Source organism: Oxyura jamaicensis, chromosome 5 (assembly GCF_011077185.1).
Source record: "Oxyura jamaicensis isolate SHBP4307 breed ruddy duck chromosome 5, BPBGC_Ojam_1.0, whole genome shotgun sequence".
Taxonomy (NCBI): domain Eukaryota; kingdom Metazoa; phylum Chordata; class Aves; order Anseriformes; family Anatidae; genus Oxyura; species Oxyura jamaicensis.
The window spans coordinates 50,233,145-50,257,269 of NC_048897.1; the positions used below are offsets into that span (position 1 = coordinate 50,233,145).

Below are 24,125 nucleotides of genomic sequence, written 5' to 3' on the forward strand. Positions count from 1 at the left end.
CAATGAGGTAGAGGGCCAACAAAAAAAGTCATCTACTCTTAAAGGGATCTATTAGGATTAGTAACCACATGAGCCTAAATCTGCACCTACACGCACGCACGGCACAGAGCACAAACACAGCACTCAAAGTCCGGACTGAGTCCTGCGACAGAGCATCCCCATTCAGCACCTCTCTCGCTCCCGTGCACATCCTGCTTGCTCCTCCACTCGACAACGTGATCCTTATGGAAGCCCTTCCTTCTCTGAAAATTTTACTAACCCAAACGCACTGGAATGGCAGCAGTTTCTCTCCCATAACACCACTGCACTGAGATTTCAGAGAACGGCAGAGCAAAGTATGAAGATTTTGACAAACGCGCATTTCCACCAGAGCTTGGTGTCTTTTTTAAGCCTTTTAAAGACTCATCAACATTTTGAAAGACAAACTATTTTATGCCATTTTTTAGAAAATCCGTAGCTGAGCTCTTGGTAACTGAGTTATTTGGCCTTTGGGGTATGCTGAAAAGCAGGAGGGATGTCAACACCAAGGTGTCTCTACCCTAGACTGATACAGCATAGGAAACACCACGCTGCTGCCTACAGAGTCACGGTGGTCTGCAAACACAGATCACCTGCTATAGGGAAAATCCTGCAATGAAGTCTATCACAGCATAAAACCCCAATGTAATGAAAATAACCCTCCCTGCAAAGCCAGGCAGGAAGAGCTGGATTTGTTTCACCCACCATCCCACACCAGCTGCTGCCTGTGTCCCCAGTGGGTTGTGTCTGCAGCACCCCATGGTAGAGGCACAGCCAGGGCATGGAGCACATGGTCACACCCCCACAAAGGCCACACACTTGTCCTGATGGAAACCTACCTAACTGCACTGCCCTGTGACCATACAAACACACAGACACAGCACAGCCTACAGCAGAACTTCTGTACAAGCCTCAACAACTGAAGAAACATCGAAAAGCTAAAAACACTTTTTGCATCTATAAAGGATGCTGTATTCATAAACAAAATTAAAAGCTCTCCACAGTACTAGAGATTCACGGGTTTCCTTTAGAAGGAAACTCTCCTTTGAAAGCCAGCATTTTATTCAGCGATGAGCTTTCTTCCCCATAGAAAACAATACAAACTGTTCATTTGGCAATGGCCATCAAAGAACAAATAACAGTACATTCCTGTGGTGGCAAGCCTGCTTGATGTCCTCTTTACTGCATTTTCTGCTGCCTTTTATAAACATTCTCATGTTATCCATGCCCAACTCAAATTTTAGCTCCTAACTTCAAAAATCTCAGTGCTTCAGAAGGCACGGGGTGGGGGGGACAGGCGCTATCCAGCTCGCCGCTTCAGATCAGCTTTCATTTTCCTCAGCCCCTGCAGCTCCTTCTTCAGGTGTTTCACAGCCTGCAGGATATCCTGCCGCTGGGGATCGTCTTCTGCTTTCTCAGTGTACAGGAGGAAATGTTTAACAGTTTCAGAGAGCAGCGCCTCGGGATCCACGTCCACCTGATGGAGACGCAACATCCTCTCGCAGGCTATTGCGTAGTTTTTGTGCCAGTTCACCGGATGATTTGGATGAGAGTTGACAATTTCTTTGTACGACTGTTACAGGGAGAAAAAAAAAAGACAAATTAATCAAACAAAGGGGACCAACAGCTTTTAACAGTGCTTCAAAACTGTCCATAAAGGAACAGATGCTATTTAGATGTCTACGCCCAGAGTCAGAGGATTTCTGAAACCTCACTCTGTGTTTGCTGTGTGATGTGTGACAGAATGGATCCAAAATCCAACTGGGAGCTGAAGCAGCTCCTTTTGTGGAGCAGCTGTATGTTTAGAAACATTACAGACGATCGAAATAACCCCTGGGCACATCATGCCCTTCCCCACGAGTTACACTGGGCTGGGGAAAAAAGATTTCACTGCTGCATCTGGAAAAACATTTACTCAATATTTCAAGAAATTAGGACATCTCCAACCGGACTTGAGCAGTCTGTTGAGTGGCAATATTCACAAGCTCAACATCAGGCACACGGCTGACAGCACTGCAGAGCACAACAGCAAAAATCACAACATAATATGCAAATGTTTAAAGGAAACTATTTGTAGGCTGTTTGCTGGGGTATAAAACGCTCCTCCTCTCTGCTGACACACACTGATCGTTTTGTGCATCTGCTGGCATCTCTGGCAGTACAATATTTACAGAGAAACCTCCACCAGCTTACGTATGTCATTCTTTGCTGTGAAATGCAGCAGAATTAATTTGCAGTGAGAAGACTGTCGGATTTTACACTTGCTGGCTCAGATGCATGACTGTGTAATGACAGAGAGGACAAGTGCAAAGAGGGGACTTCAGGACAGGCAATCTCTTGGCATGGGTTTGGAGCCCAGCACAGACAACATAATTATAGCAAAAGGAGGGTGTCAACTGGTTAGCTTTTGGCATCTTCCCTGACCGAGAGGGCAAGCAGGAACGGATAATATCCCTGAACAAATCTCTTTGAATCTGCTACGCTCCTGGTTTGGATGGACGAGAGAGAATGCAGATTACAGGACAACCCACCTATATAGATACACCGTGATATTTCCATGTAGTCAAGAAATTAAAAACAATAAAAAAGCACGAAGACTGCAGGGAACATTCATAGTAAAATACATGACTTACAGTGTATGCCAACGTGTAAAGCTGTGATTTCATTTCTGCAGTCACACTGGCAGTTTCTGCAAGGTCAAATATAAAGAAAGCTGTTTTCATCCTAGGAGAACAAGAAAAACGTCCATTTTACAAACTGCTTAACATAACCAGCTCACATCTCATGACTACACACATGCTCAATGCGCCCATAAAGCCCTCTAATTGTATGGGACAGCACACAAGGTTTTTTCCAAATCAGTGACACCAATACAATTTCTGTCCACGGCATGTCCGAACTAGCTCTGTTCCTCCAAGATACTTTGAGCAGAGCCTTCAGGTGAACAAAACCATTTCTTGCCAGAGGCAATACACCCATCTTTTGGCCCATCTTTTCCTTCTGAAGCTTGGCACATTTAGATCCAATAAGGCCATGCACCATCAAGCTGCCCACTTTGGTGTGTGTTTCCATGCCAAGGAGTTGGCATTGCCCACCGGCTGTTGGAGGGGAGCAAAGGAGCATCACCTGGCTTGCCACATCTCCTCGTTGGCGACAGCTTCCCAGGAAGAGGCCTTGAAACTAAATGGGAATTAAAATAAAATCCAGCCATCAGATCCATGTCACTGTGCTTAGCCCATCACACAATCAGCACTTCTAACCCAAGCAGCTACAGACCTCCCAGGCAGAAGAAAACCTCTCATGAAGCCTATGGCTCTGTGACAGCAGGGAACTGAGCTGATCCTCAGCCATTCATAAAACTTTATTCCTCTCTCTGCACGGGGGGAGCCTCTGGTGCTTACATTGGTTGTTTCACAGCATCCCAGCTAGGCACGAAGTGAGAGATGGTTTTTACCATCCATCAGAGCTCAGCCTGTGACATTTAAAGCTTTAGATGTCCCACATCCTCAATGTTTTTTGGCTCCCAATTAAGTATTAAATAAGAACTGGATCTGAAGACTCTCTAGAAATGTCCTCTCTATTTTAACTCTAGCAAAAATATCACAAGCAGATTTATTTTACGTTCCAAAAACATTACGATTACGCTTCATGTTGATTTCTCTAGCACTGCAATGGATGTGGTTATTCTGCTGGCAGAAGAATAACGAGTAGAAAGGCACAGAGTCCTCTGTCTCCTACCTCCCGTAGTCTTCAGTCCAGTTATAGAGATTTCTTGTGAGACGAATCCACTCTCCTGGGTCAAAGACAGCATCAGAAGGAACCAACTTTTCACAAGTACCCCACGGCCAAAGAGAGTGACTCCTTTTCCAGGTGGAGTCCCCTTCATGAAGACCTATGCAGACAAACACCTCCTTACTGCCAAAAAAAAATAACAACAGAGAGGAATTGTGAAGCCATGCCACAGACCTTGTGCAACCCCGCATGCTCAAGAAAGCCACCCACCCCACATCGGTGCAACCAGCAGGACTTAAGCCACACATTGTGCCAGAAGCAGGAGGAGAAGCCCATTTCTTCCTGATGGCACTTGCCCGTGCTCTTCTGCCTACCCACACTCGCAAGGCTCAACCCAGCTAGTCTAAATGCAGATGCTATTCTTATTCATGTGAGTATCTAATCCTTTCTCCACTCTTACTAAGCTATTTTTATACGATGATTATTCGTGGAATACATTCATTCTATGCTAATCACTTGGCCACAACGCTCACCAAGGAGAAGCTGCAGTCATTTGCTCTCCAACTATCATCGTTTTGAGTACACGGGAATGTTCCTTTTTTGCAACAAATTGTTAGTGAAATCAAAACAAAAATTGTAAATATTCTCTACCAATCACCTTATTTTTCCCTCCTAAAATCCAAACCTACCTCAATACAACAAGAATATTTTATCTTGCTCAACAAGATATAACATTGTTCAACAATACAGAACGTTATATCTGGATGGAGTTACTTCTGCAGAGATATTTGCTTTAATTGTAAAAATAATCTCACCACCTGGGAGGAACTCAGCAGAGAAAATTGGTCTTTAGGATGCAGTGCCAGGCTGTTCCATAAACAATTTCAAGAAAAAAAAAAAGGTTGAAAGTTTTAGGAAAGCTGTTACATACGAAAGAAATGCTTACTGTTTATTTACTTTGAGGAAACGATGGAGATTAAAAGTTCGTGTCCCATCGGGTAACACTCCTTCCACAGGATTCCACCGGTTCCCAGGAAAAGAGACACCAGGTAAATGCTTTGCCAGCTTGGGTAAGTACCATTCATAAGTCATCATCTATCACCAAAAACATTACCACAATTAGAACAAGAATCAGTTTTCATCCATTTTACACCCAGCAGCTGCAGAAATGGTTTCTGCACGAGCAATGACTCCATTTACACAGTAAGGGTCACCTCCCATTTCAGCAATGGCTTTCAATATTGGTTTCAGAACGTACCTCCTGGTCCACTAAGGTGATATCTGGCCTCGCTCCTTCGCAGTAATGAAGGTAACGAAGGGCGTTCCCGGGTAAATCTCCTCTGAGCAAGACCACTGCACCCATCGGCATAGAGGACAGCAGGTTTCTCGCAAACTTGTCAACAATATCATTGGTGCTCTGATCACAGGTGCTTAAGAGAACAGATGAAAAAGAACATCTTACAACTAGGCGTCTGCATGGCTTTGCCCAATATTCAGAACAATTTTATGCAATAGGCATCCATAGGTGAAGACCTTCATGTGGTCAGATCCTGCTAAAAAACATCATCTCCATTTACAGAAAAATACAAGATATAAAAATTTGGAGCTGGAATTGCCACTGCAACATTGGCTCTAAGTATTTGAAATCCTCCCCACCCTTTTAACAGTTTTAATTAAGTAATAAGTATCTATGTTTTTGTAGCATCAGGTAGAAGTAGATTTACATTACCTGAGATTAGATTCTTTTTGATACCCCATCATGTGTATGCACACCAGCATGTACACTCAAGAGCAGGATACTCTCCTGCCCATGTGTTGTACACTTCACCGGCTGGTCAGCCTCTACTTGAGCCCCCCTACTACTGTTCTGGTTTGTACCCAGACCACTGCAGAGCTTAGGTATCTACAGCATTTTCCTCTTTATCCCTGACTTACAGCCTGAGGTTGGTGCTTGGTGCTTCTGAGAGCGGTCAGACAAGGAAGTGGGGCAGAATTCACACCCCCAGGCTGTGACCACAGCTGCTTCGATGGGCGCCTCGACTCATGCAGGTTCCAGCAGCACCCGACCACACAGCACCCCGCAGCCCTGGGGACTTCTTACCTGTAATTTGCCCAAATTTGAGCAGCAACGAGAGCCACAGCAGAAAGCCACTCCAGCCCCGGCAGCCCCTGGCTGCCCTCCAGCACGGCACCAACGAGGGACACGAGGGCGGGCAGCCCCAGCCCCGCCAGCACAGCCACGATGGCATTGCTCTGCATCCAGAAACGCTCCACCTAGGACACAAACGCAGGGCATGTACCGCCTGTCAGCCAGCACTGCAACGCCTGCACGGGATGCAGGTCCATGTTTTCATGGCAGGATGGCCTCTGGGCTGAGAAGCTCGCAGTTTAAGAGCAGACAGAGATATGCAGAGGTTTTTTTGTTTTATTTTTTTCCTTCCTTTTAAATACAAATCATCCCTCTAAATTTCAGAGACCCTATTTCTGTTTCCCCAGCTATAAGGAAACAAAAAACGTAGCTGTATGCTCACACCATGTGCAGCTCCAAGACAACCACCTGTTCCTGATTAGCAGGGGATGCGACAGCAGCCGACAAAGCATGAAGGAGGCTTCTTCCAAAATTTAATACCCCAGAGCAATTTTCGGAGTGAAACTTACCACGCCCAGAAACAGAGGCTTTGTAACATCCAAATTTGCTCTCCAGGCAAAGAAGAGAGAATAAACACAGAGCATTCCAGCGAAGAGCCAAATCACGGATGACTTCTGTTGCCTTCTCCTATAAAAAATAATACAGCGCTCTAGTGGCGTGATCAAAAAGTAGGAAAAAAGTTTTACGCACTTGAAGGTAACTGTCTCCCTGCATGCCTAAATTAATTTAATTCAAGGAGCTGCTGGGTCTTTACCTTTGCAATTTATGAAACCTTTCCAAAGCACACAACCATCAGGACTGCAAGCTTTTTAGGCCTGCGGTCTACAAAGTCTCAGAGTAACCAGGTGCAGGGCTATTTTGATCTTCATCAATAATCAGAACAGGAAAACTGCTGAAATTTCTGCACAGGGAAGCTCCACATGGCACAAGGCAGAGGGAGCAGCCATAGCTCACACCGAGCCCGCAAGGCAAAGTGGCTCGGAGCAAACTGTCCCCTCCAACTTACGGCAGTGCTGTGCTGAAACAGGCCACGAGCGCCAGGGCAAGGACAGGGAGGGAGAGCTCCGACCTCATCTGCGCCAGCTGGGAGCTGTGGAGAAAGAAATCAAGTGCACGTCTGCATCACCCCAAAATCGCTGCCAGCACTCAGAGTGTAGCAAGGAGCAGGGCAGAAGGACAGCATAACGCATCCCCGTCCTGCTGGGAGCAAGTCTACCAGGAATGGGAACAAGCTGGGTTTACACGCCAGGATTTTGGGTGAAAAAATTGGTGGGGAGGGGATCGAGCATTGTTCCCTCAATAGGAAGAGAGACGGACATGCACTGTCCTGGTGCTGGACATGCACAACCCCAGCTTTGGAAGGAGAGGAGGACACGCAGGAGAGGAGCCACCTGGGCTGAGACCACAGCGGTGGCAACAGGTTTCTCCCCACTGTAAGGCGCACTCGGGATTTTACTCACGCCAGCATCTCTCTCATACTGGAACCAGTCTCCGACTTGGCCTGGATTAAAAAGAAAGAAAACCCATGAGAAGCCCACACCCTGTCTAATGGGTCACTGGGGCAAGGAAAAGCCTTTTTGTTTTCAGTTTGCAGAACCCCCAGCATACAGGGCTCCTCCAAAACCCTTTCAGGTGGTGCCCCAGAGTGGGCACAGGGAACAGGAATTGCTTAAACAAAGAGAAAAGTACATGGCCCTCAATTCCTGCTTGCTTACTAGCCTTGCTCATGGCCCCTCTGCACTCACAGATCTGTACAGATATGAGATTTTTTTTCATTGCAGACTTGCACTCCATGGCACAAGTCTGGGAAACGAGTGGTGCTTGGTGGAGATGAGGAACTGCCTTCCTCAGTGCTTGTTGGAAAAGTGCTGACTACCAGATACAAGGTAAAGTGACCCAGGAGGTCTGGAAGGAATATTTAATCTTGATAAAAATGGAATAGTTAATTGCATTTAATTTTTATTTTATTTTATTTTTTATAAATTAGAAGTGTCAGAAGATGGAGAGCCAGCCCCCAGGTGTTGGTACACCATCAAACACCTCCTGCTTCCCATGTCCTGGCTTTCTGTCTCCTGCAAAGCCCCACCTTGCTGGATGCTGATGGTTTCCTTGCAAGAGATGACATTTCTGATTCTCAGCATACAGGCGAGGTCTCTGTGGTTTGGCCCCAAGAGCCCCAGCAGGGTGCAAGCCCACTACCCCCCGCAGGAATCACACCTGCTGCCGTGATCTCTGCAGGGAAATGCACTCTCCCCAGCACAGCCACCCTGCTTTTTTGACCCTGTTTGCCCCTAAAGCAATGCAAAGCCCCTCCCTAGGACGCAAGGGCTGTCTGTCCATCCAGGCAGGGCTCTGGCATTAGCCCAGCTGGCCTCGGGACCAAACGCTTGGATTTTGCTGCATTTACTGCTCCAGCTTCAGACCAGTTCATCGTAAATGTGATTTACGGTGCAGGATTACACGCGGTCCAGCCCTAAGCTGCCTGAACATCAACTTGAATTCATCACATCTGATGGAGACAGGAGTTAAGGGATTTGCATGCCTGGGAATTGCTCTGCCCAGCAGAACCTAATTCTTGGGAGACAGCCGGGAACAGGACAACCAGGGAAGCCTCAGAAGTCCTTCAGAGGGTGGATGTTACCTCTGGAGGAGTTTTGGAAAGATTTAAGTGCCAGCAGCAGGAATTATCAAATCTTTTGCCTCACATGCTACAGCCACACGGCTCTCAGGGATGGCTGTAGGAGCGTTCCCTGGAATGGCAATGGGGTGTTCGTGGCGTGTCACCAGCTGGAGGCAGCTGCTGCAGGCACAGGACTTCATTTCTGAGGATGCTGAGGACCCCAAGGAGTGACATGATACGTAAAACATACCTCTTTCTCTTCTCCCAGCCCTCTGCACTGAAATCTCTGAAGCAGGATGGAAAGAAGGGGGGCTGGGCATTGCTCTCCTCGGGTGGCCGGAGCCAAACATCTAAGTTAGGGCTGGAGGAGACAGATGCAAACCCTACACCCTGCAGAATCACATCACACCACCCTCCCTTTGCAAGGGCACAAAGCAGGCAGAATAATCCAGAGCAGAGGGTTCTGAGATCCCCCAAACCTACCACTCATTTTGATAAAATATTCATTCAATTTCAATAAAATATTGCAATAAAACATTACTAGGAAGTAAGTTAGAAGAATCTCTTTTAAAGGTGAAGCAATGAAAACTGCTTGGGACCTCTTTAAATAGCTATTTAAAATAAAATAAATAATAAAAAAGACAGTAACTTGTTTTAAAACAAGAAAAACACAGAACTGATGTCACCGTTTCCCTCCAGCAAGGCTTGCTCTTTGGGCTTTTTAAAATGTGAGACATCTGCACAGCGTCCAGTAAATAATACAGCTCACACTACTAAGACATCAGCCATCTGATCCATACCCAGAAACTCTGACAGATCAAAAGGTCAAAATCAGAAATAAACATTTAAAAAACAAATCATTTTCCATTTCTTAGCTGGACAGAATGAGCATCATGAACAGAAAGGTTCTGCTACCGCGTATCTCAAAAGAAAGCCATTTAGAAAATGACCCTTATTTACCAGATTGAATGTCCCATATTCCTCCCTGAGAAAGTGGGTCAAAAATCCTTGAAAAGTCGTCTGGTCTCCCCATGTCCAACGGGCTCGATTGAGGTAGGACGAAGCCGGCAGATAGAGATAAGGCAGCAAACCAGCCAAGAAGCATAAACCCAACTTCAGCAAATGGCCTAGGGACAATTCCTGCACCAAAATATGTCATATGGCATAACAATGTTTATTTTAGTTTAATCGTGCTGGAACTTCAAGAACAGATAAAGAAAAAACATCAAATATATTTACACAGAGCTGATCTCTCAATTTATAGTAAGTCCCTACAAAATGCTATGTTAAACCTTACGATTTTGTGGATTACTAGTAAACTGCATCAAACTGATCTCCTTTGCATGGCAGGGTGAAATTTAAGTGAAGCAAATAATATTAGCTAGGACTCATGAGTATCATACTCATTGCATCTTTCACATTTAAATCATGGCATGACATGCATAGATGGCTGAAGCACTGCAAGGCTGAGATAACCCACTTTGCAGCGATTAAGAGTTGGCTGGTATTCCATCTGGCAAAAAAAAAAAAAAAAAAAAAAAGCTGCTCTAGTACAACTACACGCATCACCACCATCATCAGGAGTCGGTTTTGCCATTTACTTTATCATGATTACGCTGGCTAAATTGGATAGGCCAACTTTTGGGGTGGGATTTTCAAGACCGCCTAAGGGGTCAGGAAGACAAGACTTTCAAAGGGACTTCTGTGCCTAACTCCTTTAAGTGCTTTGGAAAATCCCACCCCGGAATATTGCACGCTTGCTTTCTCATCAGGCACCGTCCTGCCAATCAAAGCACTCCCTTCAGAATTTGGGGTGATGTGGAAGAGAGACCATTCAGAGCGACGAGCTACAGAGCAGAGAAAGTAGCTCAGTAACGTTGCCGGTCAAAATTCCTTTAGAAGCCTGGCTCTTTTTTGTTGGTTTCACTGAAAGCCACTAGTTTTGATCAAATAACCTCTTATTAGGTGGTGTTATGCAGCAGGGTCTACCGGGCTGGCTAAGGTGTTTCCCAGTATTCCCATGTTGGCACAGCATTCACCCTGCTGGAAACCACAGATGTCTCTCCAGGCCACCCCGGCTGAAAAAAAAGCTCTGTTTAAAGAACACAAATGCACTTCACGAGCCATCGTTTTGTTAAGGGAAACAGGAGGTCAGTAAGGCTTTTGCTGGAGATGCTGACCTCTTGGACCAAGCTTGTCTGAGCTGCCCCTATCTCTTGCAGCTGATGGGTTTCACTCTGGGCTCAGCTCTGAGCTGTGCCGCTGCGCAGAATCACACCTGATTTACCAGGTTGAGGGAGGAGAAATTCAGATGGGATGGTCCCAGCAGACACCTGCCCGACTGTCATCTTCAGGGTCAAAAGAGAGGGTACAGGTGGAGACTCCTCTGGGCCACTTGCAATGTGATCTAAGTCTCTAAGATGTGCGTCCCAGAGCAAAGCAGGGCTTCTGCAACACGCCTGCATCCAGCCCGACACAGCCACTGGCAGAAGACCACCTACAAGTGACAAAAGCATTGCAGGGCCCCTGGATATCACCAAGGGCCTCATCCAGGTGGATGCACATCACCTTCCTGAGCCAGACGTGCCAAGACGTCTTCTCACCTTCTTATACAATTAACAAGCTTAATAAGGAGGTGTAAAGTGAGGGACATCCTGAGAAGGGATCTCTGCTACATGAAAGGGACGTATTTCTAGGTGGGGGTTGGACCAGATGACCTCCAGCGCTCCCTTCCAACCTCAACCATTCTCTGATTGTGATGTTCAACCAGCTTGTCGTTTCTCTGAAGGTCAGCCTTGCTTTGGTCTTTGTTCCAGCTGGCAGAAGCTAGGTGCTCTCCCCGAGAGATGACCTCCTGTAGGACTCACAAGTCCTGGCAGTGTCAGAGCTGGAGGCCACCGAGCCTGGCACGTCCCCGGGAGGTGCTGAAGGGGACTCCTCCTAAAGATCAGCACCTGCAGCACCCTTCCTGCCCTGCTACCTACTCTGGCTCCATCTTCAACTGTTGACAGCAGTCATGAGATGATGTGCAACAAGCAGATGTGGGTTTGGTGGTCCCACCAGGGAATCAACACACAAACGTCTCCAGCCATGAGAAAGGCAGTGCCATCAGCCAGGAGAGGCTGCTCACGCCCGTGGCTTCCCACCAGCAGGTACGTACCTGCACTGAACACACTTATCTCCTGCACACCAAGGAGTTTTAGCTCAGAGTGTTGGTCTTGTGGCTGTGTACTGGGCACTTACAAGCAGCCAGGGCACTGAGCTCCTGTGCTAGGAGCCACGAGCAGGTCGCTGGTGCGAGCAAAGCCCCTACACTGCGACGGGCTGCAATTCAGCTGGTTGACTGATGAGTTTGGACAGAATTCCTACTAACGCTGTTCGTACATCAACATATAAACAAATGGTTGGAAAGAAGAATTATTAACAGCCTTAAAACAAGCTAAAACAGAGGCATGGGTCAGCAAAATACGTACCGTCTTTCTGACCAGCCGGGAGAGAACCCACGGCACGATACAAGCCACATAGACCACTATCGTGTGCTGGTTGCACAGGCTGAGCCCGCAGCAAAAGGCACCGAGTCTAGAGATCTGAAAGGGAGAAAAACAACACCTCACAGTTATTCTTTACCCCCTGCAAAAACACCCAGATGCCAAAGCAGCTTCAGCGCAGCCCACAGCACGCTTAGAGAAGGCAAAGCACATCAGTGAGCACTGGTCGGTTGTAACACAGACAACACGGGTTACTTCAGATTATTTTTATGCCATAAAAAAAATAATGCCACTTTTATGTACAGAGACATCATTTTACATAATAGGAATGATTTTTCATCTTCTGCAGGCACAGAGGGCTAAAGTGAGGGCTACACAAACTTGCTAAGCCAAACGCAGCATCACTCAGTGGCCTGAGATCCTTTCTGAGCATCTCCGAAAGAATTTTCTGATAAAAGAGGTAACATATCCAGATTCTGCAGCACGGTGCAGGACATTTCTCATGCTCAATCTTTCTCCTCCTTCTCCATCACTGGCCACTTGGTCCGTGTCATACCCTGCAGCCACACTCTGCCCATGCTCCTCAATGGGCAAAAAGCCACCAGGGTCCCACAGACATCGTTGGACAGGAGCTGACAGCCCATCAGTCATCAGAGCATTGCCCCTGCTAATTTCAGTCACTGGTGACAATGACATGTGAGGTGCAAACACTTGCCTTGGCATGGCGATGGGATCACAAAGTAGTTTTTAATCAGTGTTCAACACTGGATGCTGCTTTGTCCCAGAAACACCTGCCAGAACTTTAGAAAAACTTTGTGGGCTTCAGAGCTGCCCCGCAGGACTCAGGACCACCTGAATAATTTTTCAAGTATATTGGGGAACCAAGCATGCTCCTGAATATGTCTGCAAGGAAGTCAGATTTACAAAGTGTCTCCAATTTGCTGTTTGTAGTCTGGCCTCTTCGAGGCGTGGGATGCTGGCCACTCAGAGCATGGAAACGAGCTCACTGACTGCTTCTGAAAACCTCACCTGAAAATCCAAATGGAAATCGGGCACAGCAACCACAGGAGCAAGTCGGAAAACGTCCCAACTCCATCTTTGTGGAGCCCAGCGTCTTGGGGCAGAACTGGCCAGAAAATTCAAAAGCCCGATGATGAAACAAGGCCTCTATAAGCCAGTGATAAAACATGTTATTTGAGAATTTGCCAAGCTGAGTAAACTACCACTGTGTGCTGCTGAAATTCCAGGCTAGCCTGACAAAAATCCTTTTATTCACACAACTTAGAGGAGTCACAGCAGGCAAGTCTGTAAGAAGAGAGGAGATCTGATGTTCAGGCAAATAAAAGTAGAAAGAACAAGGCTGGTGAGCAAGAACACCTTTTGACTGCCTAGTCCATTTACCAAGTAGAGAACACGGCATGAAATTCAATGTCTCTGTATTTAATAATGGCATTACTTTAGGGGCACATTTAATTTCAAGAGAATATACATTGAACTGCACAGAACTGATTGAAAATTTGGTCGTTTCTGTGTTTCATTAGAAACCTGGGTTTCTGAGTAGATGAATTTTTCTGTAAGATGCATCGAGTTACCCTCGGGAACATCACAGTTCTGACAACAAAACCTCAAACACCCACAGCCTACTTTGAGTCTTTGATGCAGAAAATTAAACTTTGCACCGAAACATTTAGATGAGAATGATTTTGCTTTTTCCTCTTCTATCCCGTGTGCGTAAAACAACAAAAAGACAAAGCAGATCCAGCACATCCCACCTCAACCCTTAAGCAACGTGCACAGATCTTTAAATCTTTGGCACTTCTGAGTCCAGGCAGGTCAGGGATCAACACCATCAAGAACAGGTGGTGAACCCAGTCCCCAAATCTGGCCTTTCCTACGTAAAGGAAACTAAGTCAATACCAAATGAACAGGAAATTAAACAGACACGTGATGACTAATTGAAAAAAAAAGGAACTATTCACTTTGCTTGAGATGTTTTACCTTTGATCTCTCTTTTGCAGTGGATGCCTCCTCAAAATGCACGGTAAGAGCCATAAGCAGCCCCACAAACAGATTGTTTAAGCTAAAAACCTCCGCCGTGATGGACCACTGCCATGTTAGACGAGAAAATGAAAACACCCCCGCAGCAAGGATTCCTCCAGCATATGAGCCAGAAAGCCTGCAAACACAGATAACATGAAATCTTCTTTTCCAACAAAAAAGCCTACTTTATTGTCCTTTTTTTTTTTTTTTTTAAACATACTGTAGCAGCAGAAATTTTGACTGCTACCCAGCATCCTCCCAAAACGTTATATGGTTAATATCTTCCTAATAATTTCCTTGCAGAGAATTGCAATTAGGAAGAGTGCACCTCAAGCCGTCCCGTGTATTCGCAAGGCGCTGAATACCAACCGGCTGCCTTTTTCTCCTGAAACACCACCAAAAAAAAAACTTAGAGAGTATTCAATTCGGTTCAGAAACCTTGATGAGCAATGACACAGCGGGTCACGGTACGCCGAGCCAGAGAGTCATGCCTCTAACGGGATGCTCTCTGCTGGAGGACACGCGAGCAGCGGTGCAGCCTTAAATTCATCGAGCCCCTGCATAAAGAGTGGATTAGAGCTATTCACGACGGACAGCATTAGCAGAGCTTTCCCAGGGGGGAACGTTTCAGTGTCTCAGGGGTGGGTGAGGATTGCAGTGCCCCCAGCCCCGGGATGGAGAGATGCCCACCAGAGCCAGGGAGAGGGCAAAACGAGGGCTGTCCCCCAGCTGGATGGACTACAGCACCCAACACAGCCGCCTTCCCAAATGGGCTGGATGCTGCAGGGAGCCCACGACGTGGGATTTAGCCCAGGAAAGCTATTGCACCCGCTCTGCCATAATAGCTCTGCCCTCCTGAATGTGTTAAGGGCAGCTCCGGCTCTGATTTTTGGGCTCTTTTGAAACTTGGCTCTTTGGGAGGTCTCTCCCATGGGATATCCACCTAAAAAACACCACGTAGGGCACCAAAACTGGCTCAGTCAGTGACTTGGGCACCCACATAGGACTTGCTTATGGGGTTCCTCACGGGACACAACTGAGATAAATGGAGAACAAGTAAACAACACCTACACCCCCTTGAAACAGATGAGGGAGATGCTGGCAGAGCACTCTGGAGCAAGGACTCCTCTCCTTGGTTGCACTTTTTTTCCCACTTTCCTGAAACACCCTAAGCTCTCTTGGTACACTGACAAGCCAGCATGTTTCTGTAGACATCACAGGAGGACCTGTGCAGCTAGAATTGGAAGTTTTAATCCACTAAAAATGGGAGGCAGAGTTGATGGGAAGGACAGGACGGAAATAACGGCGTGGGGTGACCAGATCTCCACTCCTCCTCCTGACATCGGACGCCCTGGGTGGCCTGGGGCAAGTCACCCTGCTGCTCCATTAACTGCAAAATTAATTTGCAAATTAAAGTGATTACTGATGGACTCCATGCCCCGCCATGTCTCCTGAGTGCTCCCTAATGCCTCACCACTGTGGTGGACTCTTCCAGTGCTTGAACTTCATCAGCACAGGTCTAGGCTTTGAGCACGAAAATCTCCAAGAGAAGACCTGTCACTCACTACACGAGGCACTCAGTAAAATAAAAGCCAAGTACTGTGATACAGAAATCCCTACATAAGTGTTTTTGGCATTGCTTAAAATCGTCAGCAAACTGAATGCAAACTCGCAAGTAATTAAAGGTGTTAATTAATACAGGTTTTCTACCAGCAGTATCCCAAAGTCATACAACCACATAGAAAAGGTGTTCATGAGCACCGATGCTGCTCCGCTGACTTTGTTACCGAGCCAGCCCGGCATCCCCGTCACCTCCAGGAGAGGTGTGACACACAACAGGTCTTCCTTCCCCTTTAAACAGCACCGAGTTTTAGTCAGAAAGAAACAAGTTTGTAAATCCCTTTGAAATTTTTGCGGCGAAATAAAGCAGAAAAGGTAAAACAACTTCCCCAAACTCCTTGGGATGAAAAGCAGCTTACTAGGCAAAACTCCTGATCGTTTACCAAGTCTTCTTGTCTTTCCCAGAAAAGACTCGAGCGCCTTACTAGAGTTCAAATGAGATTAAGGAGCGCCTGCCCTCTCGATAAAAAGTCTCAAACCTGCACTTCAAGTTTTATGAAATAAGGATTAAGCAAAAGCTACTCAACCCCAAACTTCAAGACTTATCCTGGCTGTGTGGGCAGGGGGCGGCTCTGCTCACCGTCCGGCCTCCGAGCTGCACAGGGTCGGGATCCAGCGCTGGGCACATCCACAGGTCTGTTCTTAAAAAGAGCTGGCACTGCCTGGGAAACTCTGGGGAAAGCCACCCTGCTAAGCCTCCCGTGTGAAAGCGTGTTGTGTGCATGGGGCACTGAGCTCCTACAAGTATAGCAGGTGCTTTAAAGAAAAAAATAAATAAATAGGAACGTGTTGGATTCTTTCAGATCATCACAACAGCAGCTGGGAAACGCAGGCTGGAGCTATTCCAGATTCTGCTACCAGCAATGGCAATGATGCACTTACAACTCAGCTGCTTCAGAGAAATGGAATTGATAAGACCAGGTATCTCCACCCCAGACAAGGATGAAGACCCAACCAGTACAAAATAACATCTCACGCAGGTCTACTCAAAGAAACAGCTCACAGAATGCAGCAGCACCAGCAGAAATGAATCCCACACAACTCTGACACACGATGCTGGGCCCAAATTAAGTCAGGTCTGCCTTGAGGGTGGGCAAACGTGACCAAAACTGGACCTCCCCACACCATTACAACCACCTCCTGGCGGCCCCTGGGTCTCCTCCAGCACGGCGTGGCACTGCGCTGTCCCCCTCTTGTTGTAGAGCCAAGAGGGCCCTCAAAAGCTGTCCAAGGAGGTGACAATCAGCTCAGGCAGAGACAACACAGGCCCAGCACACACAACACTGGAAAGAACACTTCCAGGGTGGAGAAGACACTGGTGGGTGCTAAGTCATGTAAGGCAGAAAGACATGAAGGAATGGAAGAGGCACAAAGATGGGAATAAAATAGAGAAGGGAAGAACTGAAAGAAGTGAAGAGGGACAGGGAGTTGAGAAGCATGAAACTGAGAGGATGAAAGTGTTTGCAAAGCAGGAGACTTCCCTGCAATCTGTCCTGGAAGAAGCTGTTGGTGACAACGTGTTGGTAAAAACGGAGGGATCAAGGAGGACATCGGGGAGCCAGCAGGCAATGACTCCTTTAGAGACAGGCACGTTTTAGTGGTTAAGAGAGTAGGTTGTGGAACAAGGTGAACACAAGATAAAGGAGATATCCCATAACTACAGCTCAGCAATAACTTGATTACCAGAGTCAAGGCAGGGAGAGGGAGCAAGGCCAAGAAGCTATCTGTTATGTGGAAGAATCACAGACTGATTGGGCTTGGAAGGGACCTCTGGAGGTCATGTTGTCCAACCCCCTGCTCCAGTAGGGCCACCCCGAGCCAGTTGCCCAGAACCACGTCCAGAAGGTAAGAAGGCATTTGTCTGTTGGTGCCCCGACACATCTCCATCCAAATCTCCAACACCAGATCTGGCACAGATCTTGCACATGATCCCTGCAATCGAGCCTTGCTGGACAAGAAAGAAAACCACAGCCCCTGGTGTCTACCACCCAGCCTGGAGACCCACGGTGCATCCACATTGTCTGGGCCTTCCAGCTGCGCTGTGGTCAGGGAGAGGAAATGCTTGGGTTTTGTTTTTCTCTGAAAAAAAAAAAACAACAAACCTTTTAGTTGCATAGCTGTCTCTCCTTTTTGCAGCATGTCAGGGCTCCAGAGTGAGCAGCAGAGACTTATCCTCACTTGACTTCTGCTCGTGCTCCTGCCTTCAAACACATTTTTCAAGCAGAGTTATGGTGCTACAAAACAAGGATCATGGGTTTGCTGACGGTTAGGGACATGGTTTAGTGGGTGATGGTGGTGGTAGGGGGATGGCTGGACCAGATGATCTTGGAGGGCTTTTTCCAACCTTAATGATTCTAGGATTACGTCAAGGCAATCATCCAGCGTTCATCTGCCAACACAATGAGGGCAACCTCACAGAGACTGCCCCAAGAAGAGAGGTTTACCAAGAGAAAGATGTGGGCAGAACCCCATTATAAGTCTCTGTCCAGCTGCAGGGAGGCTTTGCTTGGGCTAGGCAGAGGAAGGCTGGGTCCCCCACAGGAAAGCGCTGAGGCAGCACCACCCTGCCTTTGCAACAGCCTCAGCACAGGGAAACTGGCTCATGAAAGAAAAGGTGTGCAGCCAACACAGCAGGGGGAAAGCCTCCATCATTTCTCCTAAGGACTTTACAGCTAACATTGTCAGCTACGCTTTGGTAAGAACTGAAGCACAGAGTCTGAATACAACCTGCCTTCTGGCCTTGTTCGTCTTTCTTGGAGGAGAAGCCAAGGGACCAGCTTGCATTTCTGATCAGTTTGGGACAAGGCCTGCACAAAGCACATGGAGCACTTCAAAAAGCAAAACAAAAACAAAATAAAAAAATAAAACAAGCAGGAGGAAGGTCCCTTCCTATCAGTCAACTAACTATAATCTTGTGAACATGGTCAGAAACTCCCATCATCTTATAACACGCTCACAAGGGACAAGAACAGACCAAAAAGACGTCAGACAGCCCTTTGTGGCAAGTATTTTCCCATGGCATCCCTAAACATAAAAGGAAGAGACTAGAAAAATTATTTAGTTTTCCTTTTCAGGCACCAGAGTGAAAGAACGTGTGCCCAGGCCTCAACGCCAAAGGGCACGGGCAGCACAAACTTGCTTTAGTCGGGAGCATTTGGGCTACAGCATTTTGTTGAGAGTTAAATCAACGAGGAAAAATCAAACAAGGTATTTAAATCTATTTTTTTTTTTTTTGGAATTTTATAGGTTTTAAGCTTCCGATTTGTGGCTAATCACTAAAACGTGTCAATATATAATTATATATATTATATATGTATTATATTATATATATATAATTACAAAATTTAGCCTCTGTACCTGTTTCCGTAAAACTTTCTTTTAGCCAAGAGCATGGGTTACATCCATACACATTTAACCAACCTGATCAACTTGATCAGCATCCTTTTTTTAAAAAATTAGAACATAAAGGCGGACATGTTGTATTTCGTAATTTGCAAGAAGTTATTAAATGATGTGGATAAAGCTATAGAGGGATGAGAACTGAAACCTAACTGAAATGTTTCAGTAAAATGCAATCTTCAGTGTACTGGGTTCATACACAAGAAAAGCCAGCTAACCAAAGCTTGTTGTATCTTTGAAGCTAATGCATTAAACGCTGGCAACACCTATCTGTACCTAGTAAAATAAGCTGATTATTTCTTCCTTCTTTTTCCTCCAAAACTTTAGAGGTAGCAAAATCTTTCTTTTTTTTTTTTTAAAACGTTCTTAGTGATATAAAAAACAACTCTCTTGCTTTTAAACACCTGCTCCAATGAATTCTTTCTTTTTCCATTTCATTTCCCCCTGTACCTGCAGGGGATGACCCTGACTGTTGGTGCTTCCATGGCACTTGCACAGGCTGCAGGTGCATTACCAGCAACTTCTGCCTCTGCACTGCTGTAGCAAAGGTCTATCGTTTTAATATGTTTATTTCGTGGTATAATAGACCAGAGCATTAAAGGTTTAATATTTCAAATTTAACTTAAGCGGTTTCACTTGTTTATTAAAAAAAAAAACAAAACTTTTTGGATGTAGGCTAAAGAACGGGACTTTGAAGACTCAAAAAACAAGCTTTCACCTGACTTGCCCTAAATGTGTCTGTGTGTTAGTGCTGAAATAGAATGACTTTTTAAAAAGAAAACCATAACCAACCACAAGTTGAGGACCAAAGAGATGATAATTATCCCCCAAATCCCATTCCCTATGGGCTCACCTGCTCTTAACCACAAGAACTCATTGGCCAAAGCCGGTTCCTCGTGCTCTCAGCACCGAAGAGCCAGTGTGGGACCGCAGGGAGTAGTGACCCCTCTTTCCTGCTACCTCAGGCTCCTCGGGGGGGCTCCACTTAAGCCGTGCCCACAGCCTTCATCCCCAACACCGGAGGAGGAGGAGGCTGTGAGGAGCTCGGCATGGCTCGTCCATCCCACTCGAGTCTTCGTGGCCATCAGAAGATATGAACACCCACACAAACAGGCAGGAAAGCCACGAATTAAAAAGAGGGGATGGTCAGGACTTGTTTAGGATCATTAAGCCAGCAGGGATTTTGCTACGGGGAGCCAGTCCCTACCAGCACCCCATTGCACAGGGCCTCCTGGAGTGGGGGCTTGCAGTGGGGACACCAGCACCGTGGCTCTGTAGGGTAATGCCGAGATAAATGCATTTAGGAAATGCCCTGAGTGCTCACCACTTCCTAGCAAGCCGAGGTGCAAACAACCATGCTTCCAGCCACCAAATCCAGGAGGAAACTTCTCTCCCCGTGTCTGTTTTACCAGAAAGGGTACTTGAGTTAGGCTCAATTCACAAACTCAAAAATCCTTAGGAAATAGGTAGGATTGATCCCGGGCGCTCATAATAAACGGTGTCTGCTTCCAGCAGCCAAAAAGAATTAAAAAAAAAAAAAAAAGAAAAAAAAAACCCTCTCAGTAGGAACCGGCTTTAGCAATTTAAATGTTTTATAAGTTTTTTTTTGTAATTCCAGAAACTTTTCCTAATCTGACATTTGTTAAAACCCCTTATTAGAAATTATGCAGCCGCGGTAGCTGCGGAAAAAAAAAAAAAAAAGAAAAAAAAAAAGAAAAAAAAAAAAAAAGAAAAAAAAACCTGGAGCTGGCTTCACAATTACCAAGTCAGCCCATGCAGCCCTCCGCTATTGTGCGGGGTGGCATAAACCCCCCGGCGGGCTATCAGCTCCCTGGCAGGCAGGGGGCTGCGCTATTCAAAGCGCGAGATACAAGCTGCGGGGCACAAACCTGGCAGCTCCCATCTGACCCCGCAATCCCCGGCTGGTGACAGCTCCAAGCTCCATGGCAAATTAGGCCTTCTCACATTACAATTGCAGGAGACAGATTCCATTAGCGGTATCTGAAATTGAGTGGAGAGCTGCTCTGTTATCAGACTTGACTCATAAGCGCCGCTATTAATCAGAGCTATGATAGCATTTATATATTTCAAGCTATCTGCTGCCGCTGTGATATTCCGCTACAAAGGGTTGATGGGACTTAGGGAAGTGAACAATAGAGCTTTCTGGGAAAAGCAGAGTAAATCAAGAAAGTCTGTGACTTCCGCACATTCTGAAGGGATTGCGGTTTACATAAATTTTCTCCCAATTGGAGATTGAGCTCTTCCTCATCTTACACATGGGATTTAGTTGTCACTCAATGGTAACAGCTGTGAAAAGGTGAAGCGGCCCACCGCTCGGAATATTGCCTCCGCTTTTAAAGCAATTAACCCATGAACAGGAGGATACCTGGTGATATCAAAGGGATTAAGCCAGGCAGTGCATTATTAACATTTCCTTGAACTAATTCTAACTCTGACTAGCTGTCAGAAAAGACTCCTCAGTCTTTTTTTTTTTTTTTTAAAAAAAGAGAGTTTTTGCCCTGCTTTTTTTCCCCCCTCTTAAAACGGAGCGGTTATTTCAGCCTAATGTGCGTACTTTAGAGCAAAATGCAAATGAACAGATTTGCCAATGTCTTCAAACAGGCTGGACTCAATGCCGTTTTATTAGGGCTACGAGAGGAGAAAAAAAATATGATCAATTAGCCGGGGGTCACGGTAGATATTCGTCTAAAAGCAAATTACTGCCGCAGTTCTTCCATTCTTCTCTCCCTCCTCAAACTCGGTAACTACTTGTTACGTGCCCAGAGCTCCTTCGGAAACTGCGTTTTGCTACAATGGCAATAATCTAAAATAATCTGGAATCAGGAAAATCCAAATACGCCCCATAAGAAGATTCCTCGCTCCCCAAAGCCCTGAGTTCCCAGTTCCCCACGCTTTGCTGACGGCCAAAGGTGCAGCGGCGGCACGGAGCGCGCTCGAGGCTTTCCCCCCTCGCTGAGCACCCGCAGCCCTCCTCCGTAATCCCCTTCCCACGGCGTTTCGAGCTGCCCGGGTCCCTGCAGAGGATGCTCTGGGGTCGCTCTGCCCGAGGAACGGCACCGACACCCCTGCAAACCCCCAGAGCCTGCCCAGAGAGCGAGTCGAGCTGCCGGTGACAACCCGTGTGGATCCCAAGGATGCAGAGGAGTTCCCCACGGGCAGCAGGCAACTTCTTCCAGCGCCGGTTTTAGAGGAGCAAAACGCTGGCTGCGGGGTGGATGGCGACTTCCACGCGGGGTTTTAACTCCGTTCAGTCATGAGCTCCCTCTGGGAGGAGCCGCGTCCTCCTAAACACCCGGTCCTTCCTGTGGGAGCTCCAGGACAGGTGATGCCAGAGCAAAAAAGCTCAGGATGGCAAGGTGTTGATTCCAAAACACCGCCGTCGTTCCACCAAACACATCCCCACCGCTCCTGCGTGTTAGCGGGGGGAGAAGCGCGGGCTCCAGCTCGTACACAGCCCCGGCTTGTTGCTTACGGACTGGTTTGAGGGGCAGGGAATGTGTTAGATGTATCAATAAAGGTCCCAAATTCAACACAATAAAGGTCCCAAATTTAACACGACACCCAGAACAGCAAGAGAAGAGAAGCGAGGTGCTCTGTTAAATGCAACATTTTTCTCCTTTTCACATGCCCACGTGCAACTCGGAATAAAACTGGAAAAAATTACAAGTCCTTCAGAAATGCCACCTTCTACTCTACTACTGCACCTGCAATAATTTAGCTTCGTATGGTTCCGTACAGCAAAGCAGCCGAGCTTTGGAAGGTGGGAAAACTGCACGTAAAGCAGGGAAAAGCAAACTATTTCTCTCCGCGACGGAGAATGCAACGAACGCATCATCTGTGCAGAAAATTACACTTTGGCAATCATATTATAAGAACATAATTGGTTTACTTTGTAAACTTGCTATGCTTTGCCTCCCACAGTAAAACAAATAAATATTTGTTTAAGGAAACAATCATAGAGTCGCACTCGCTGCGTCCTACAAACATAATGCAGCTCGCCCGTCTTTCAAAGCGGAGCCGAATTATTTGCATCAGTTACAAGCAGTCTGAGCAAACTCTTTGTAAATGCCATTTTACGATAATTACAAGTGATTTCTTAAGACTGCGCGGAGGGGAAAACCATATTTGATAACTAATTCAAAGGAGCAACGCACTCGTTCGGGGATAGTCTGGATTACTGACAAAAAGGGGATTCTTTTTTTTTTTTTTTTTTTTGCATCGGCGCGGTCCAACGCGACTTTGCTTTGAGAAGCCGTGTTTCAAAACAAACGAGGCAGGAGCCAGGGCTGCTTCCTACGGACCCCGCGGAGCATCCCAGCGCCGAGCACCTGGGCGAGGAGAAAGCTGGTTAAGGGATAAACGCGCCGAGCGCCATTCGGTCCGCATCCCGCACGCGCAGCCTTGCCCTAAATAACGCCCGATTGCAATCACTGAGCAGGAAAATAAACTGTCCCGACCCGCCGGCGACTGAAGTCGGGAAATGGCACTTTAAACAAACGGCGGGCAAAAAGAAAAAAAAAATGGGCTAAAAGGAAGAGATTTACTGTACGCAAGAGGCTGGGAAACGCGGAGAAATCCCCCTCCCCGCCCCGCCGCGCCGGTAAACAGCAAACCGTGCCCGGCTGGTGGGTTTGCAGGCAGAAAAGAAAGGTTTTAGAGGTTAAGTTCAGGTCAGACGACAAATGAAATTGTAACAGCCCAAGTGACATTGTATAATGTCTTCTTCCACTCAATCAATAGGGCACTGTGAGCCCCATTACCATAGAGATGGCTTCCTCCCTTCTGAAGGGTGTCTATTGTTTGACGAGAGAGATTTGCCACTTGAACCGTGTTGCTCCCAAAGGATGTGTACTTCATCAATTATTTGTGCTCCTAACATCTACATATTTTCATATTAACGTCCCCAGCGCTCGCGCGGCAGAAGGAGCGGCCGCTCGGTTTGTTTTTTTTTTTCTTTTTTTTTCTCCTCTGCTACTGAAGGGCTTTCAGGGGTCACCCCGGCAGCTAAATTTTAATTAAAACACCCAAATGAGGCAGG

The 24,125-nt window shown here is 46.6% G+C and overlaps 1 protein-coding gene across 1 annotated transcript in view; it reads right to left on the bottom strand.

Annotated features, from left to right (window-relative positions):
- Positions 1–1,025: 1,025 nt before the first annotated feature.
- TMEM260 (transmembrane protein 260) overlaps positions 1,026–24,125 on the bottom strand; it is a 29,098-nt gene continuing 5,998 nt past the window's right edge. The window contains exons 4-16 of the mRNA XM_035328311.1: positions 14,006–14,183; positions 11,993–12,106; positions 9,480–9,659; positions 7,360–7,400; positions 6,906–6,989; positions 6,409–6,526; positions 5,852–6,024; positions 5,009–5,180; positions 4,697–4,845; positions 3,757–3,933; positions 3,145–3,198; positions 2,652–2,742; positions 1,026–1,591 (exon numbers count right to left, since the gene is read on the bottom strand). Of these exons, the coding sequence (XP_035184202.1) occupies positions 1,319–1,591; positions 2,652–2,742; positions 3,145–3,198; positions 3,757–3,933; positions 4,697–4,845; positions 5,009–5,180; positions 5,852–6,024; positions 6,409–6,526; positions 6,906–6,989; positions 7,360–7,400; positions 9,480–9,659; positions 11,993–12,106; positions 14,006–14,183 (1,804 nt within the window). The 3' untranslated portion in view covers positions 1,026–1,318. The remainder of the gene's footprint in view (positions 1,592–2,651; positions 2,743–3,144; positions 3,199–3,756; positions 3,934–4,696; positions 4,846–5,008; positions 5,181–5,851; positions 6,025–6,408; positions 6,527–6,905; positions 6,990–7,359; positions 7,401–9,479; positions 9,660–11,992; positions 12,107–14,005; positions 14,184–24,125) is intronic.